The following is a 16,586-nucleotide window of genomic DNA, read 5'->3' on the forward strand; positions in this document are numbered from 1 at the left end:
GTGCATGGGTGGGGCCGGCTGGTTTGCCCTGAAAGGTGTCCTGGATCAGGGTGGGGGTCCCCACTGGGGTGCCTGGCCAGTCTGGATGAGGGGATGATGGCTGTTTGCAGCTGGTCACACACCCTTCAGGGTGGGGGTCCCCACTGGGGTGCCTGGCCAGTCTGGGTGAGGGGCTGAGGGCTGTTTTCAGGCTGGGAGTGACTGAAGTTCCCAACCGCTCCTTTTTTTCTTTTTCTTTTTTTTTTATTCTGGGCCAGCTTTGCCTTGAGGCTTGGCTCCAGCTCTTAGGCCTCCGCGCAGCTGAAAGTAGGTTTCTGGCCTTTGCTTACAATGTTGCGAATCTGCTGGCTGAAGTCCAGCGGTATTTGTTACAATGTTTCTTAAACTGCCCGCTTAGAGGCCTGCAGCCGCAGGCGGGGAACGTTGGTTTCCTCCGTCACTGAAGCAAGCAAGCCTCATGTTAGTTTCAAGCTGCCTGGCTGCCGGCCGCCATCTTGGCTGATAGTTAATTTGCATATCTCGCTGATTAGCCAATGAAAAGGGTAGCGGTTGTACGGCAATTACCGTGTTTCTCTTTTATTAGTGTAGATAAGCAAAAATAGATACAGAGGCAAAGAAGCATTGAACAGACTGTCAAACTATAGTGGGAAGGCAGGGGAGGGTGGGGGCGGGTAAGAGATCAACTGAAGGACTTGTATGCATGCATATAAGCATAACCAATGGACACAAGACACTGGAGGGCATGTGTTGAGGGGTAAGGGAGACCAGGGGGAGGTCAATGGGGAAAAAAGGAGTCGTATGTACTACTATTTGTAATACTTTAAACAATAAAAAAAAGATATGAAGTAGGAGTTAGGTTGGGGGCAAGGAAGAGTTGGGCAGAGTCCCAGGTAGAAAGAACCATTTATACGGTAGTCCAATGATGAGAAAAGCTTGGTGAATAAGATCAGAGAAAAGAATACAGTGATTATAACAGGAGTAGTAAGAGGGAGGCTGAGGTTTAATCAGAGTCAGGACCAGACCTTCTGTACCAAGGGAAGAGTTTGTTTCTTAACTAACAGAAGAGAAAGCTACTGAAGGGTTTAAGTGCAGGTAACACAATCAGCTTTATATTTTCATAAGATGATATTGACTGCTCTACGGGGTGGTGGTAAGGAGCAGATGTTGGAATTGGTTGGATATGGGAGATCAGATAGAAAGAATTGTGAAAGATGACATTCAGGTATCCAGTATGATCACCAGGGAGGATTGCAGTATCATTTACAGATTGTAGTATCATTAGCAGACAGATCAAGAGTTTAATTTTATTAAGTGTACAACAGCTCTCAATAAATAGTGACAATTATTGTTTTGTGGTTGTTTTTACTGATGACTGAAAACCACTTGTTGTGATTAGGGGTAATGGTGATTTTTCAGGTGTTGCTCCCACTGTGTACACAGGTACTCTGGACTTGACATCTGCGAAGGGAAGTCACCTATGGGACTAAGAATGCAACTGAACCTCAACATGAAAAAAACCTTTTTTTACCTTCAATCTGACTTCTAGGATAGCTTAATATAACACATGGATAAACAGAATTCTTTTTTCTTGAATTCCCTTCTTCTCCCAAGAATCAAGAAAGTTTAGATATGATATTATGGCCATGCCAACTGGTCTATCCAGGGTTAATGTATGTTTGAGGCATCAATGTTGTATGGGGAGATCAAAAGTATAAAATTAGCCTTAATTGGCCTACGCTAAATAATGAATGAGCAAAGACAGCTCAAAGGATTTTCCTATAAGTTGGGTAAGGGGATAGTAAGCAAAGAAATCAAGAGGTGTACTCAGATCTTTGATTTTACAGAAAGTATTTCTTACTTTATTTTATGACACAGGTTCTTATTCATATTTTCACCTCATTTAATAATGTCATACTTACAAATACTGTTTACACATAGTGGGGAAAAAATTGCCTATTAGAATTATTAGTTAGCAGTATCAACTATATAAGGCTATTTTCATTTTCATTCCGGTGAGCCAGCGCTGCCTGTACAAGCATATGAGAAGGCTGCTAAGTCTTCACACCTGGCTCACGACCACTGCCTTTGTTCCCTAGAGATGCCAGGAAAGCAAAGGCCAAGCATCAGGAGTGGCCACAAGCTGGTAATGAGAACCCTTGTTATCATTATCCTGATCATTCTATTAAATAAGTCCTGAAGCATATGAGGTGGATGGCAAATGTATGAAATATACCAGAAGGTATGTCTATTTCAGAAGTTTTGAGCCCTGAGTTGAGAAATTTTACAATACTTAATTCACACACCAACTGGGCATTTTGCAACCAGGCGTCTATAAAAGAACTAAGGAGAAAGAGGCACTAAGGGCACCATCAAATCTCACACCTAAACAACTGGCATCATTTAAACACAAGCACCATTAATGAACATCAGACAAACACACAGATCAGCATACATAGAGATTTTAAAGAAGAGGAATAGTTTAACCTACATTCTGAATGCTTAACATATACTTTATTTATATTAGAATACTTAGAGAGGTCCTTGAAGTATATATTTTAAACTTATACCTTTAATAGTATATTTATTAAACTAGGAAATGCATCTAATACACTTATTTTCACTTTTTAAATTTAAATAAGCACATATATGGAACTTCTTTATTGCTGTGTGTAATCTGTAATGTTGCCTTACCTGGTATAATCCTGCAAGACCTCAAGTACCCTAATTCAACACAACAAAATGAACCATGCTGAATCATTTGAGCATTTGCATTTATTCCTAATTATATTAACAAACTCTTGTTTATAGTAACTTCAAAGTTTTAGCTTTTAGACATTTGTTGGAAATAAGACATTTTGCTTGCTATCTAAAAATTCTAAAGAGGAGAGTTTTTTCTTCACATCTAGTCAGAAGCAAGGCTCTGAAAATCTGAGTATTCAAACCAGATCTCTACCACTTAGATATGTAATAATCTAATCTGTGTCTTAGCTTCCAACTTGAATCTCAACTGCTCATCCGTAAAACAGGACAAAGTAGTACCTAACTCAAAGACTTGTTATGTTAAATGCTTTGTTGCATAGAAAAAACTTAGAACTGTGCCTGGCACATATAAGTGCCCCAAAATGTCAGCTATCATCATCATCATCATCATCATCATCATCATCATCATCATCATCATCATCATCATCATCTTCTTCTTCTTCATCACTTTTGGATACTGGGAAAAAGAGTCTACATTTAACTTTTTCCCTCTGCGTTCTTAGTCCTTAGTTTTATCAGAAACATCAACCTTTCTTCTTTTCCATTCAATTAGATTTTTTTTAGTCCAGTGATTCTCAAACTTTTCTTTTACATCGGTACCATTATAACAAATTCAAACATTCCAGGATCTTGTACATGACATAATTTATAATTTTAGAATCCTCTGATTAAGAAAATACATATGAACAGAGGAATTTAAGGACCCCCTGAAACAAATCCACAGCCCCTCAGAGTCTAAGGCTTATTGGTTAGGAACCATAGCTTTAATCAATAATGAATATATTTAGATTATAATGTAATTCAGGTACTTCTTAAAAACCTCATGGGCTATAGTTCTTCCAGCTTCTCTTACCTCGCCCATGACTGCTATGGGTGTTTCTCCTGTTGCCTGAGCAACACGATGTTCTACTAAGTAGAACATATACTCGTCGTAGAGTAGACGGATCAGGTGGAAGGAGCCAAAGCTAGCAGCACTGCGTAAGGTTAAGTCTCGAATAACCATTGAGCTGTTCCAAGAGAAAAGACAGATGCAGCCAATATTAGTGACGAGGATTAGAGTTCAACCTACTTTTTCTCTTAAAAGAAGGAGTTGGAGGTCTGAAAGATTGGTATGGCACACAACCTGCCATGCAATAATTTCATGATTAAAAGCAGTTGGCTCAACTCTTTGAAGCAGGGCGGTAAAAGAGGTAATCCTCACTGACACTTGCTTAGGTCTTTATTAGAGCTAGACAGGTTTTTATGGGAAAAGCCATTTTACTAACATAGGCACGTCTGATGATTCCCCTGAACTCTCATATGGGTCAGAATTGAATATAAAATAGTTTTGAAAAGTTGACGACTCATCACCACCAGAAGAAAAAGCAACTCAAAGTGAAAATCTTATTGATGGGTAAACACTGTGTTTCCACCTCTCAATGACAGTGGCTTTGATGTACGCTTTGGGAAAAGATGTACTTATGCCATACAAAGGTTACGAAACCTAAGCAATGTTCCAGATGTGGCAAAGTAGAATGTAGATGATCTTTACACTGATCTGTGCAAATTGGGGTGGAAGGCAAATTTATTGTGATTCCAGTTTCTTACTGATTCCCACTTAAATTAAGGTGATTTTCCATGAGAAGTGTAATAAAATCAATGAAGAAACACATGACTTTGTGAAATGTGAACTTGTAATTTATAAAATATAAAACCAAAATATGAACAATATTAATAAAACTAGAGGCCCGATGCATGAAATTTGTGCAAGAGTAGGCCTTCTTCCCCCAGCTGCTGGCACCAGCTTCCCTTTGGCACCCGGGACCCAGGACCTGGGCTTTCCTTGCAGCCCTGGCTTCATCCGGAAGGTTGTCAGGAAGGATGTCTGGTCTAATTAGTATATTATGCTTTTATTATTATAGATACTAACAATAAACTTGATATTTAAATTGTAAATGAGTTTAAGATAAGCCAATCATTGGCTCGTCCATGCACTTCAAACTTCTTAAATATTTCTAATTAGAGTCAGGGTGGAGTATGTGTGGGGTGTCGTGGTGTGTATGTGTGTGTTTATTGATTTTAGAGAAAGGAAGGGACAGAGGGAGGGAGAGAAAGAGACAGAGAGATATAGACAGATATAGAGATAGATTGGTTGCTTTCAGTGTGTGCCCCGACAGGGGATCAATCCCTTAACCCAGGTATGTGCCCTGACCGGGAATCGAACTGGCAACCTCCTTTTGGTGAAGGACGATGCTCCAATCAACTGAGCCACCCAGTCAGGGCAATACCTAGCTATCTTTTAAACAATACTGATAAGCATGCCATGAAATTATTGTCACATGTTTAGAACAGAATCAGTTGAGTTATATTATTAATGCCATGTCTACTTTATTCTCTCTGTGTTCGGCCTCTGCCCTACAAACCAAGTATTAAATGACACAATTAACAGTTTAATTAGAAACCTATTGTTTGATTCAGACTTCTATAAGACATGTTGCAAAATTGATTCCACTGAACTTCATGTTGCTAAGTTACCACAAATTCAACTCATTTTAAAATCATTAATAAATGTTAATTATTTTATAATGGCGAGAGACACCTTTGTGTATTTATCTTTATAATTCATGGTGTGGAAATGGAAACATTTACTCTAACACATGATACTCAATCCACTTCTTTGTGTATTTGGGGATATAACACACCCTTCCTAAGAAGAAAGGTGAGAACATCACAAATGTGACCCCCTTGGGAACTCTCTTTTCTTCTAATTTTTTATTGATTTTATAGAGAGAGATGAAGGGAGAAAGGCGAGAAGGGAGGGAGGAAGGGAGAGATGGATGGAGGGAACTGGGGCGAGGGAGAGAAAGAGGGGGAAAGAGAGAAACATCAATTTGTTGTTCCGCTTTTTAATGCATTCATTGGTTGCTTCTTGTATGTGCCCTGACCGGGACTCAAACCCACAACCTTGGTTTATCAGGATGACCCTCTAACAAATTGAGCTACCTAGCCAGGGCCTGGACTGTCTTTTCAACAGTGATTACAGTTGATTCCAAAAGAGTGCTACTTTATGGAAGATTTATATATTGTCCAGTTGTAGTAAAGCTAGGTTCCCTGCGCCCCTGTTCAAATCACTATAAAAGCTATACATTTAATTCCTTAAAAATGGGATATTTGGTTATCCTGAGTAATGCTGTGTTCTGTTATCCACAAAACACACAAGCTGAGAAATGGCCCACATAACTTCCTCCATTTCTGCCCAAGAAAGACGGTGATTATTTTTTCTCCACCTCCCAGGGAGCTAACAGTAGCCATTTAAAGCCAGGTTAGGCAAGGAGAGATCCCCTATCCAGAAAAGAGGGTGTTTGCAGCCATTCATCAACTGCCAGCTGATATCATGATTGCCTGCCAGTCCATTTCTATATTCGTATGCATGTAAATAGACATACAGAATTTTAGAAATTGTAAGATTAACTGGCTTCAGAAATTGAGAGTCTGTATAAGTAACTGCCAAATTCTTATTACAATGCCAAAATCTTAAAAAAAACCCTGCAATTCTATTTCTCTGATAGTTTGTGAATGTAGTGTTCATTACTCAATATGTTCTAATGCCTTAGTAAAAAGCAGTTCAGATTCTAAAGGCTTTTAGGTTTTTAAGCTATTGACTTTGCCTACCAGCAGGAGGTATGCATCTGTCAGAATATGCCTTCCCTTCTGTGGCCTTGCACTGTACGCCTTCAAGTCTTTTTGAAATGAAAATAATAACCATAATAGTGCCTAATAATAACAAGCCAATTATCCCCAACTCAGGGAGGACAGAGGGCAGGCAAGTGATGATCTGGGTTTGTGTATCTGTGAGAACAAAAATACAAGTAAGTAATTTTCTCTTTTCAACATACCTGCAACACATCTCTGTGGAGACAAAGGCTCCAGGGGTATATTTCTAAAATGCTATCAACTAAATATAGTAAAAATAAAAACCTCCAGGAAGAAGTAAGGGCAGGCCTGACATATCATCAGAAAGCAGTGAAAAGGGAAAAAAAAAAACCCTTGCTTTTTCTGATATAGAGGATGTACTCTGCTTTTGGTCATTTGGGTTTTGGAATAATCAGCTAGTAGAACTTCTGTTTCATCAATCATTCATGAAGCACATATAGCATCTATTTAATTTTCTGGAGAAAAATGGATGAATAACAAATCAACTTGCAAGAAAATAGGAAAATACATGGAATCTTAAGAAATATTCCCAAATTAAAAATTTGATTTCTAAATTACTGCTACTTTGAGAACACTGTGACGCTGTTTTTCTAAATCTTCCCCATATATCCAGAGGAGATTCTAAATCGAGCATAGGCTTCTCTGAAGCATACCAGCGGGTCACAGTCAGACAGCATCTTCACAAGGTGCTTCTCAAATCATGTGGGCCACAGGTATTAGGTATGAGAGACAGAACTGTGGAATTATTTCATTCCAAAACCAAAAACAAAATAACACAAAACTGGCAAGCTTTCTTTCACTGCATTTGAACCTTTGCTTACATCCTGTAAGACACTATTCTTACATCCTGAAAATAGTTTTCTAATTTAATTCTTAACTGGAAATATATAGTACATCTGCAGCTCTACTTTAAGAAATAAGAATTGGACCAAATCGGCTAAGAAAGCAAGTCACTTACAATAAAAACCAAAGCAACTACCATCATAATGAAAAGATATCTTTATAAGGGTGATCAAAACAAGATGAAATTCTATAGTCTGGGCTTACTGGGTTCATGAGCCCTACTAGTTCCTAAATTCTGTCACTTCTTCATATACCTCCTCTCCTCACAGCCAGCTTTGGACTCACAGCTGGTATCTAGATAATAACCTTGGTGTACCCATAGCCACAGTCAGTGGTATATCCTGTGGTCACTACTTTCTGATACGATACTTGAATGGCTGTATAGGATCAAAATTAGGAACCTGCCCAAACCTCAAAGTATATATGGTTTTTAGGCTCAAGTCAATGGGGTTACCTTTATCTAAAGAAGCAAAGAAATGAACCCACCTTAAGAACAAATGCCAGGGTCAAAAATATAGCTTATCTAACTTATAAAATGGAACTTCATCTGTCAATCCCATCCCAAGTATAAAAGGTATTATGCCATCTTAGGCTCTGTTTTAAACCCCTGGGGCAGACCTATGGTCAACAGCTTATACAGACATTTGATATCATATATCAAGTAATCTGAAAGCCTTTTTCTTCCAGGGTTCTTCTATGTCTACAAAAATATACATTTATATCAATATTATTTCAGTCAAAAAGTGATACATTTTGTACTGTCTACTAGATTATTGGATATTACACTAGCTATGGATTAGAATCACCAGAAATAAGCTTTTAAAGAAAGATTTCTGATTTATTCCTCATCATTACTCCCTAACCATCAAGATTTTAATCTAGCAGGTTTGGAAGGTACGTAGATTTTTTTTACACTAATTCTGATGTGCAGCTAGGTTTGAAAACAGTTGTAATTGATCAATAAGAATTTAACTAGATGGTTTTGAGCATGCATTAGAATCACCAGGACAACATTAAAAAATGCACAGATTGTTGGGCCTCACCTCTGCAGTTTCTGATTTAAAGAGATTTGGGGGAGGGGACCTGAGAGTTTGTATTTCTAACATGTTCTGAGCCATAGTGATGCCACTGGTCTCTGAGAACCACTGAAGTAGGGAATAGGAAGAAGTGGTGCTAAGGCCTCAAGAAAGAAGCCTACATAATGTCTGTTTGCCAGAGGGAGGACTGTAGCCCCTTTCTTGCTGTTGCTAAACACATTCTCTAGACTGGAGTCTTGGGTGTTCCCATCTGAGAACTTTAGGGCTCTGAGAAGAGGCTTTCTGTTCCTAGCAGATAGCTGAGTTTCATAAGCCTCCTGGTATAATTCCATAAGGTTGCAATCAATGAATTGAGTTTCTACAAATGAAAGTCTTCACTTATTTATTTTCTTTTGTCTGAGCAGTGTGTACATTACACACATATTTGTAGACTATGAAAAATAAAGCTTAGTGAAAACTGAGATGCACCTGTAGAAAGACCACTTTAGCAGAAACTGCCTGGCGGCTTTTGGAAAACTGGGCCTCCCTTCGTAGGGTTTCAGGGCTTGCATCATCACGTTGTCCAGCCATGCGGCCCACTGCTCCAGGGTGCTCTGCTGCTGGAGTGTCATCTTGAAGTCTGTTTCTAGTCTTTGAACCATGTTGTCATCACACTGGCACACCCAGGAAGCCTGCTCCTGGGACAGTACACACAAAGCAAAAGAAAAGTTCAACACAATATCTTTTCATTGAATGGCAGCACACAAACCATATGCACAAATGGGAAATTATTTAAATGAATTAAGAGAATGAATGACTACTTACCTGTCAGTTGTTAAGGAAACGAACATCGCCTATGTGCATGAAAAAGGGATGTGACATAAAAGCAAGACTTGGCTTTTCTACATGACCTATTCTGTATGGAAGACAACCACCTATAACTGAAGAACAATTAAAGCCTGAACCTACAGGATGCAAGGTCTTTCACTCTATTCAGTTTTTATGCTGCCTTCCAAAGTGCTCTTTCCCCCCACCCCCCTGCTAAAAATCAAATAAATTTTTAAAGCCAATTCATCTGAGAAGATTTAAGCAGTGGTTCTCAACTTTCCTGATGCTGCGACCCTTTAATACAGTTCCTCATGTTGTGGTGACCCCCAACCATAAAATCATTTTTGTTGCTACTTCATAACTGTAATTTTGCTATTGTTACGAATCGTAATGTAAATATCTGATATGCAAGATGTATTTTCATTGTTCGCAACCCACAGGTTGAGAACCGCTGATAGAGTAACTCAGATGGACAGATTCGATTGGCCAAAAGTGGTCTTTCAGGATGAAAACAGAAACAAACACTGAATAGTACTGGGTAGAAGCATGTGCTGTATAAGTTTTATAAATGGGAAGCCAATCTCCAGGGCGGTCAAGGCAAGGCTATGAATGCAAATTAATCTACAGAACTGAGAACAACAGCAAAAATACTTCTGAGAAAATGTGGATATGCTAACTGCCAAGAAACAAACTCCTACAGCTTTCCTTCTGGTTATAACTGGCAAGTTTCATGTTTGGTAAGATCAATGAAAACAGGAACTTTTAAGGTTACTTTTCAGTGGTTACCAGTAAGTTCTGTAATGTTTCCAATGCCTTTTAAGATTACTAAAAGCACGTATATTCTCATGGTCAGAGTATAATTATTTCATAATATAATAATCGACTGAGAGAAAGATGACATGGATTTTATGTAGGGCCTGAATTGATTAAACTGAACTCAAGCAATTCATTTAATTTCAGTGGCCTCATTTTCCCCAAACATACAATTAGAGAAATGAAATGTGACAGTAATTTTTAATGTGGGTTCATGTGTCCAGATAATAATTTCAAGATAGGTTTTTGTGGAGGGGAAACTGTAAAGGTTCTAATTCTATACCTAAAAATTGTTAATATGTGTGTATTCTTCTATAAAGTGTGTCTATAGCTTTCATTCTATCTACTCTCAAAGGACAAGTTCATTCAAATCAACAATTTCAACTAAATAAATCCCTAATCTGCACTCACTGGTTCCACCATTGCTCCTGATCCTATAAACTTCACCTATTCAAGAGACATTTCAACAGGGAGGTGCTTCAGAGACAAAATGCCAAACTTCATTCACTTTATTTCCCCAGGGAAATCTATAGTTTCTTCTATATTTCCAGCTGATGATACCATCTACTACCTTTCTTTGTCTTATGTAATTACTCATAAACACTTTCAGATTTTACTTCCTAAATACCACTTTTAAATATTTTAAGTACATTAAAATATGACAATAGAAAAATAACAAATACAAATAATAAAAAATATTAAGAATACCTAAATGCCAACATAAAGAGATAACTACAGCATGCTACTGTGTATACCTTTTCAATTTTTTCACATGTCATATGAATATGCATGTATGTATATGCATATATAAATATTTAAAATAGGATTATATGACACATTCTGCTAGATATTCTGCCTAGTTTCACTTAAATATATATGATAACCATCTTTCCACTTTGGCAAATATAGAGCTATATTTAATGTTCAATGATTAAATTTGCTTCAATGCATGAATATAGCATTGTTTACATAACCAATTCCATACAACTAGACATTTCTGGTCATTACTATTTTTTACTAGTAGGAATAATACCAGAATTAGCAATCTTGTAACTATATCATTGCTTTTTTTGGCACTTCTTTCTGTATGACAGAATAATAAAATAGTTATAATACTTCAAAATATACTGTCAAATAACTCCCAGAAATGATGTATCAATTTAAGAGTTCAGGAGAATACCCAGGGAAGTATTGTGGCCATAAAGAAAGGACAGAGGAGGTTGTTGTTTTTAATTAATGTCTAAACATTTTTTTGTTGTGGTAAAATAACACAAAATTTATCATCTTAACATTTTTTAGTGTCTAGTATAGGAGTGTGAACTATATGTCCTTATTGTGCAATCTATCTTTAATATTTTTCATTTTGAAAAAAAATGAAACTTTATACTCATTATAGGGGACATTATTTTTATGTGTTTGTGCACTGATAATTGAGAGGAGGAACTTATTGGTACTCCAGAAGAATTTCATTTAATTTCTTACTATAAATTCAAACTCACTAATGCCTTTGCTTTAGTAGTTAGTTTTTGCCATGAAAAATAATAATCTAAAACCAAACTTAGAGAAGTAAAGTCGCAGGACATTATTGTGGCTTTTCAAACTAATTTATATGTATTTCATTTTGCTACTCTCCAGACTGAAAATATAATAATGGTCGAGTATATTGTAAACATTCCCTTCGGAAAGGAATTTGGATATTTCAGTTCTATAGTCAGTAGTTTTAAAATCAGATTAAAAAAATTCTTATTGTTGAAAGTATTACATGTGTCCTCTTACCCCCCCATTGACCTCTTCTAGACCACCCCCACCTAGTGTCTGTGTCCATGGGTGTATGCATATATGCATAGAAGTTCTTTGGTTGATCTCTTCCCACTCACCCACCCACCCTCGCCTTGCCTCTGAGATTCCACAGTCTGTTCCATGCTTCTGAAATAAATATATGCAATAGTTAGGTTATCGGGTCAACCCACGGAAACCTACTTAGCCCACAACGTAGATGGAAAACTATCATTTACACACAAAATATTAGAAAATAATACCATTGTAATGCTATCAATTAAATAAAACAAAAAACAATGATACTGCAATAGAAAAATTATCCTGAGGAAAAGAAGATTTAACTAGAGAATTATGAAGTGGTAAAAGATATATGAATATCCAGAAAGAAACTTTTTAATATGTTCAAGCTCTCAGAGTATGAGAGTATTGACCCTTATATGTAATTTCACCGACTTAAATTAAAGTTTCCTTATTAAAAGAGCATCACCCTTATATGGGTCAGTCTCACTGAGGTTAACCTTGTAGGGGCAGAGCAACTTCCAAATGAGGAGGGGGTGATAGAGGTGGAACGGTAGGCAGTGGACTGGGAAAACCAGAACTGAGAAAATCAGGCAAACGTTGGAGCAGAAAAGGAAAGAATGAAGGAAGTTAAAGATCGAATATGCTAACTGAAGAAAGAGATTACTCATTAAAATGAAAAGAGGTGTGAGACATAATATGTAGGGGGAAAGGAAGGGTGTACCACTGTGTCCATGATCTTCTGAGGAAAACCAAGATTATTTGGTGGATAAGTGTTTTGTTTTGTTTTTTAAATATGTTTTTACTGGTTTTAGAGAGAGAAGAAGGATTAGGAGAGAGAGAAAAATCAATGTGAGAGCAACAGTTCCATAGGCTGCCTCCTGCACGCCGCCTACTGGGGATCCAGCCTGCCCTGGCTGGGAATGGAACCAGCAACCTTTCAGTGCACTGGATGATGCCCATGAACTGAGACACCCAGCCAGAACAGAGGGTAGGTATTTAATCATACAGGTTTCAGTACAAATAACTGTCATGTGGGCAGAGCAAAACTTGGTAGTTGAAAACAGAGGAAGGGGAAAGGTAGCCTCAAAGCTGGTGGGTGGAGAATGAGTAATAGAGTAGATACATAATCGACCATGTATAAGCAAAGGTGTTCTCAAGGTTGTTGTTTATACCCTGAAAGAACTCATTTCTGTAAATACTTCATAGGATTGCAGGCATTACAAATACACATATAAAAATAATGTTAAAAAGAAATTTAAAATCTCAGATATTATTGGGAATCATTCATTTATTTTCTGTGATTGAACTTAAATTTCTTTTTGAAACTAGAAGTTGCCTAACTACTTCAACTGTTCTGAAGATACTTTTAAAGGAAGATTTAGGAATGAATGAAGATTTGAAATAAACAATAGAGTATAAATTTTAAGGCAATATAAACTTCTAATATTCTCAATGAAATTAGTTAACATAAATTCTATTGAAATATATATAAAGCTAATGGCTTTGTAAACCAGAGAGTTTTGTCTGGTAAAGGTAATACATTTGCATGTGTGTATAAATTTATGTTTGTATATAGAGAAATTGATAAATATATAGAAAGATTAAAAAAAAACTTTATATCCATCCTCCTGGCTGGTGTGGCTCAGATGGCTGGAGCATAGTCCAGGGGATAGCAGGTTTGATTCCTGGTCAGGGCACAGACCCAGGTTGTGGGTTTGATCCCAGTCAGGGCACGTGCAGGAGGCAACCAATCGATGTTTCTCTCTCTCATAGATGTTTTTCTCTCCCTCTCTCTCTCAAATCAATTTTTAAAAATGTTAAAAAAAAACTTTATATACATCATAAGTTTGAGCCCAATTCATGAAAGTCAGAAAGAACAGCAAGATTACTATATCCTAAAATGAAGCCCAGTATTACTTTTTGATATATTTTAAATAATAAAACCAGACCAGAACTGCATATTAAAATTTCTAGGAAACTGAGTAATTAATAGTTTGTTTTAAGCAATTATTTTAAACAGTTTTGAGATACAATTCATGTCATACAATGTCACTCATTTAAAGTATACAGTTCAATGGCTTTTATTATATGCACAGAATTGTATATCCATCACTATAATCAATTTTAGAATGTTTCCATTTCTTCAAAAAGAAACCCCAGACCACTAATCTGTCACTTTCCAATGCCCAGTTACCAGACCTAGGCAACGACTAATCTACTTTACATGTAAAGTAGATATATACAATATGTGGTCCTTTGTGTCTGACTTCTTTCACCTAGCATAATGTTTTTAAGGTTCATCCATGTTGTAGCATCTATCAGAACTTCATTTTGTCTTACTGGCCAATAATATTTCATGTGTGAAGATACCACATTTTGTTGACACATTCATTAGTTAATGGACATTTGGGTTGCTTATACTTTGATGTAGCTAATATGAATAATGCTGCTATGGACATTCATGCACAAGTTTTTATGTGGACATGCTTTAGTATCTTGTGGTATACACCTAAGAATAAACTGGTGAGTCACATAGTAACTCTATGTTCAAACTGCCAGGCTGTTTTCCAAAGTGGCTACAGCATTTTAATTTTACATTTCAATCAGTAGTGTATGAGGGTTCCAATTTCTCCCCATCCTCACCAACACTTATGAGTTGTCTTTTTTATTATACCCGTTCTAGTGTGTGTGAAGTAGCATCTCAGTGTGGTTTTGATTTTCATCATTCTGGTAGATAATTATGCTGAGTATCCTTTCAGGTGCTTATTGGCTATTTGTATATCTTTTTTGAGAAATGTCTCTTCAGATCTTTGCTCATTTTAAAACTAGGTTGTCTTTTTATTATTGGGTTGAAATAGCTCTTTATATGATTCTAGATACAATTTTTATCAGATACATGATTTATAAAAATATTCTCAATTCTATGAGTTGCCATTTCATTGTCTTGATGGTCTCTCTTGAAGAACAAAAGCTTTTAACTTTGATTATGTTTAGTTTATGTATTTTTTATTTTTTTATTTGTATTATTAGTGAGTAATGGCAGTTTTTATATGGCAACAATTAGTTTTATTACTTTAGTGTTTGAAGTGAACTAGATGTTGGAATTCCATAATAATATTCCTAAATTAGCTATTTTTTGACTGTAATTTAAAGTAAAAGTGAGTAGTTTGATCACAAGCTTCAAATATATATATTTTATTTGGATGATCAAAATAGTCAAACATATTACACCTAATTCTTTTCAAATGAACAAATACTTAATAGACACCTATAGTAAACTCTGAAATAGGGTCATTCTGAGTTCTTTCAAGATGGGGCACTATTAAGAACAAAAATCTCTTGTGTATTACAGTACTAAGGGTTTTGGATATTACTAAATATATAAACCACTAGAGGCCTGGTGCAAAAATTCGTGCACTTGGGGGCGGGGGGCCCTCAGCCCAGATTGTGAGAGGGCACAGGCCAGGCCGAGGGACCCCACTGGTGCACAATCAGGGTTGGGGAGGGACGTTGGAGGTTGTCCAGCAGGGGAGGGACCGTGGGAGGGCTTCAGGGTGTGTCTGGCCCATCTCGCTCAGTCCCGATTGGCTGGAACCCAGCAGCAAGCTAACCTACCGGTCAGAGCATCTGCCCCTTGGTGGTCAGCGCATGTCATAACAACTGGTTGACCTGTCGACTGTCTGCCCCCTAGTGGTCAGTGCACATCATAGCGAGCAATTGAGTGGCCTTAGCATATCATTAGCATATTACGCTTTGATTGGCTGAATGGCTGACGGGACACATAGCATATTAGGCTTTTATTATATAGCACAACGTAAGATAGGTGTTATAAAGTGGGGAAAGTAAAACCCAGAGCAGTTAAGTAACTTGCCCAAGATCCCACAACAAGGAGATGGAATAATTTAACCTCTTGCCTATTTAATTTCAATGACTGTGATGGTCCTTAGGCCATTAACCATTCAGGAAACCCTGGTGACACAGGTTGCGTCTAGTACTATAAATCTTAGTGGGCTTGAACCACAAAACAGAGGAGCAATAAAGTCATAACTGAGTAAAACTCCCTTCTTTCAGGTGTTGTGAATAGAGATGCTGCCTGTGTATTGATGTAACTTTAAAAAGAAATATGATGATCCTAATTAAGAAGAAAAAATTAAGTGTTTTCTCTTCAAAAACACACTTTGCAAGAACACGGAGTACCTGGACATTGGCAAAGTCGACACGGTTGAGGTCATTGAGCATCTGGTTAATCTGAGACGTGTTCTGAAGCACTGCACGAGCTGCCTGGGCCAGGTGATTGAGCGACGTGTATCTTCGCAGAGTCTGGGCAAAGGCACTTACAGCGGCAACCTGTACAGAACCAATTAAAATGGGATTCTTTTTTTCCTTCTAGTAACAGAAACCACTGCACATGCTCAAATCTTTATTCCCTTGCCAAATTTAAAATGCTTCCCTCTGATACTTATTTCACATTCATTTGGTGAGAGAGCTTACTTATAAATTACAGCATTGAAATCTCTAAACCAAGTATTATTTTCTTTTGAGTGGGTTGAGGTCAAGACTTAAACAAATTCCCACATTCTTTGACATGTGAGTGCAGAATTAATTAAACCAGTCTTACAAATAACTACTCATCCATGGCAAGAAATGACTTTCTCTGGGGAAGCAGGAAAAATATTGATTTTCTTTGTTTTCCTACTCTCTGTAGGACAGTCAACTATAAACTTGGCAAATAATTGTTTTTAACTTGGAAAAGCAAACTAGAGAGTCCCACTTTTTAAAATGGATAAAAATATATACTTTCCAGAGGAATGTCATTCATATTCACTCTTACTA

The 16,586-nt window shown here is 37.2% G+C and overlaps 1 protein-coding gene across 36 annotated transcripts in view; it reads right to left on the minus strand.

Annotated features, from left to right (window-relative positions):
• Window positions 1-16,586, minus strand: part of RFX3 (regulatory factor X3) — a 272,040-nt gene that overhangs the window by 19,133 nt on the left and 236,321 nt on the right. For all 36 annotated transcript variants that reach the window (XM_036331012.1, XM_036331011.1, XM_036331005.1 and 33 more), the window contains 3 exons: window positions 15,951-16,100; window positions 8,802-9,010; window positions 3,614-3,767 (listed from right to left, as the gene is read on the minus strand). In XM_036331012.1, the coding sequence (XP_036186905.1) occupies window positions 3,614-3,767; window positions 8,802-9,010; window positions 15,951-16,100 (513 nt within the window). The remainder of the gene's footprint in view (window positions 1-3,613; window positions 3,768-8,801; window positions 9,011-15,950; window positions 16,101-16,586) is intronic.

This window comes from Myotis myotis, unplaced genomic scaffold (assembly GCF_014108235.1).
Source record: "Myotis myotis isolate mMyoMyo1 unplaced genomic scaffold, mMyoMyo1.p scaffold_m19_p_12, whole genome shotgun sequence".
Taxonomy (NCBI): Eukaryota; Metazoa; Chordata; class Mammalia; order Chiroptera; family Vespertilionidae; genus Myotis; species Myotis myotis.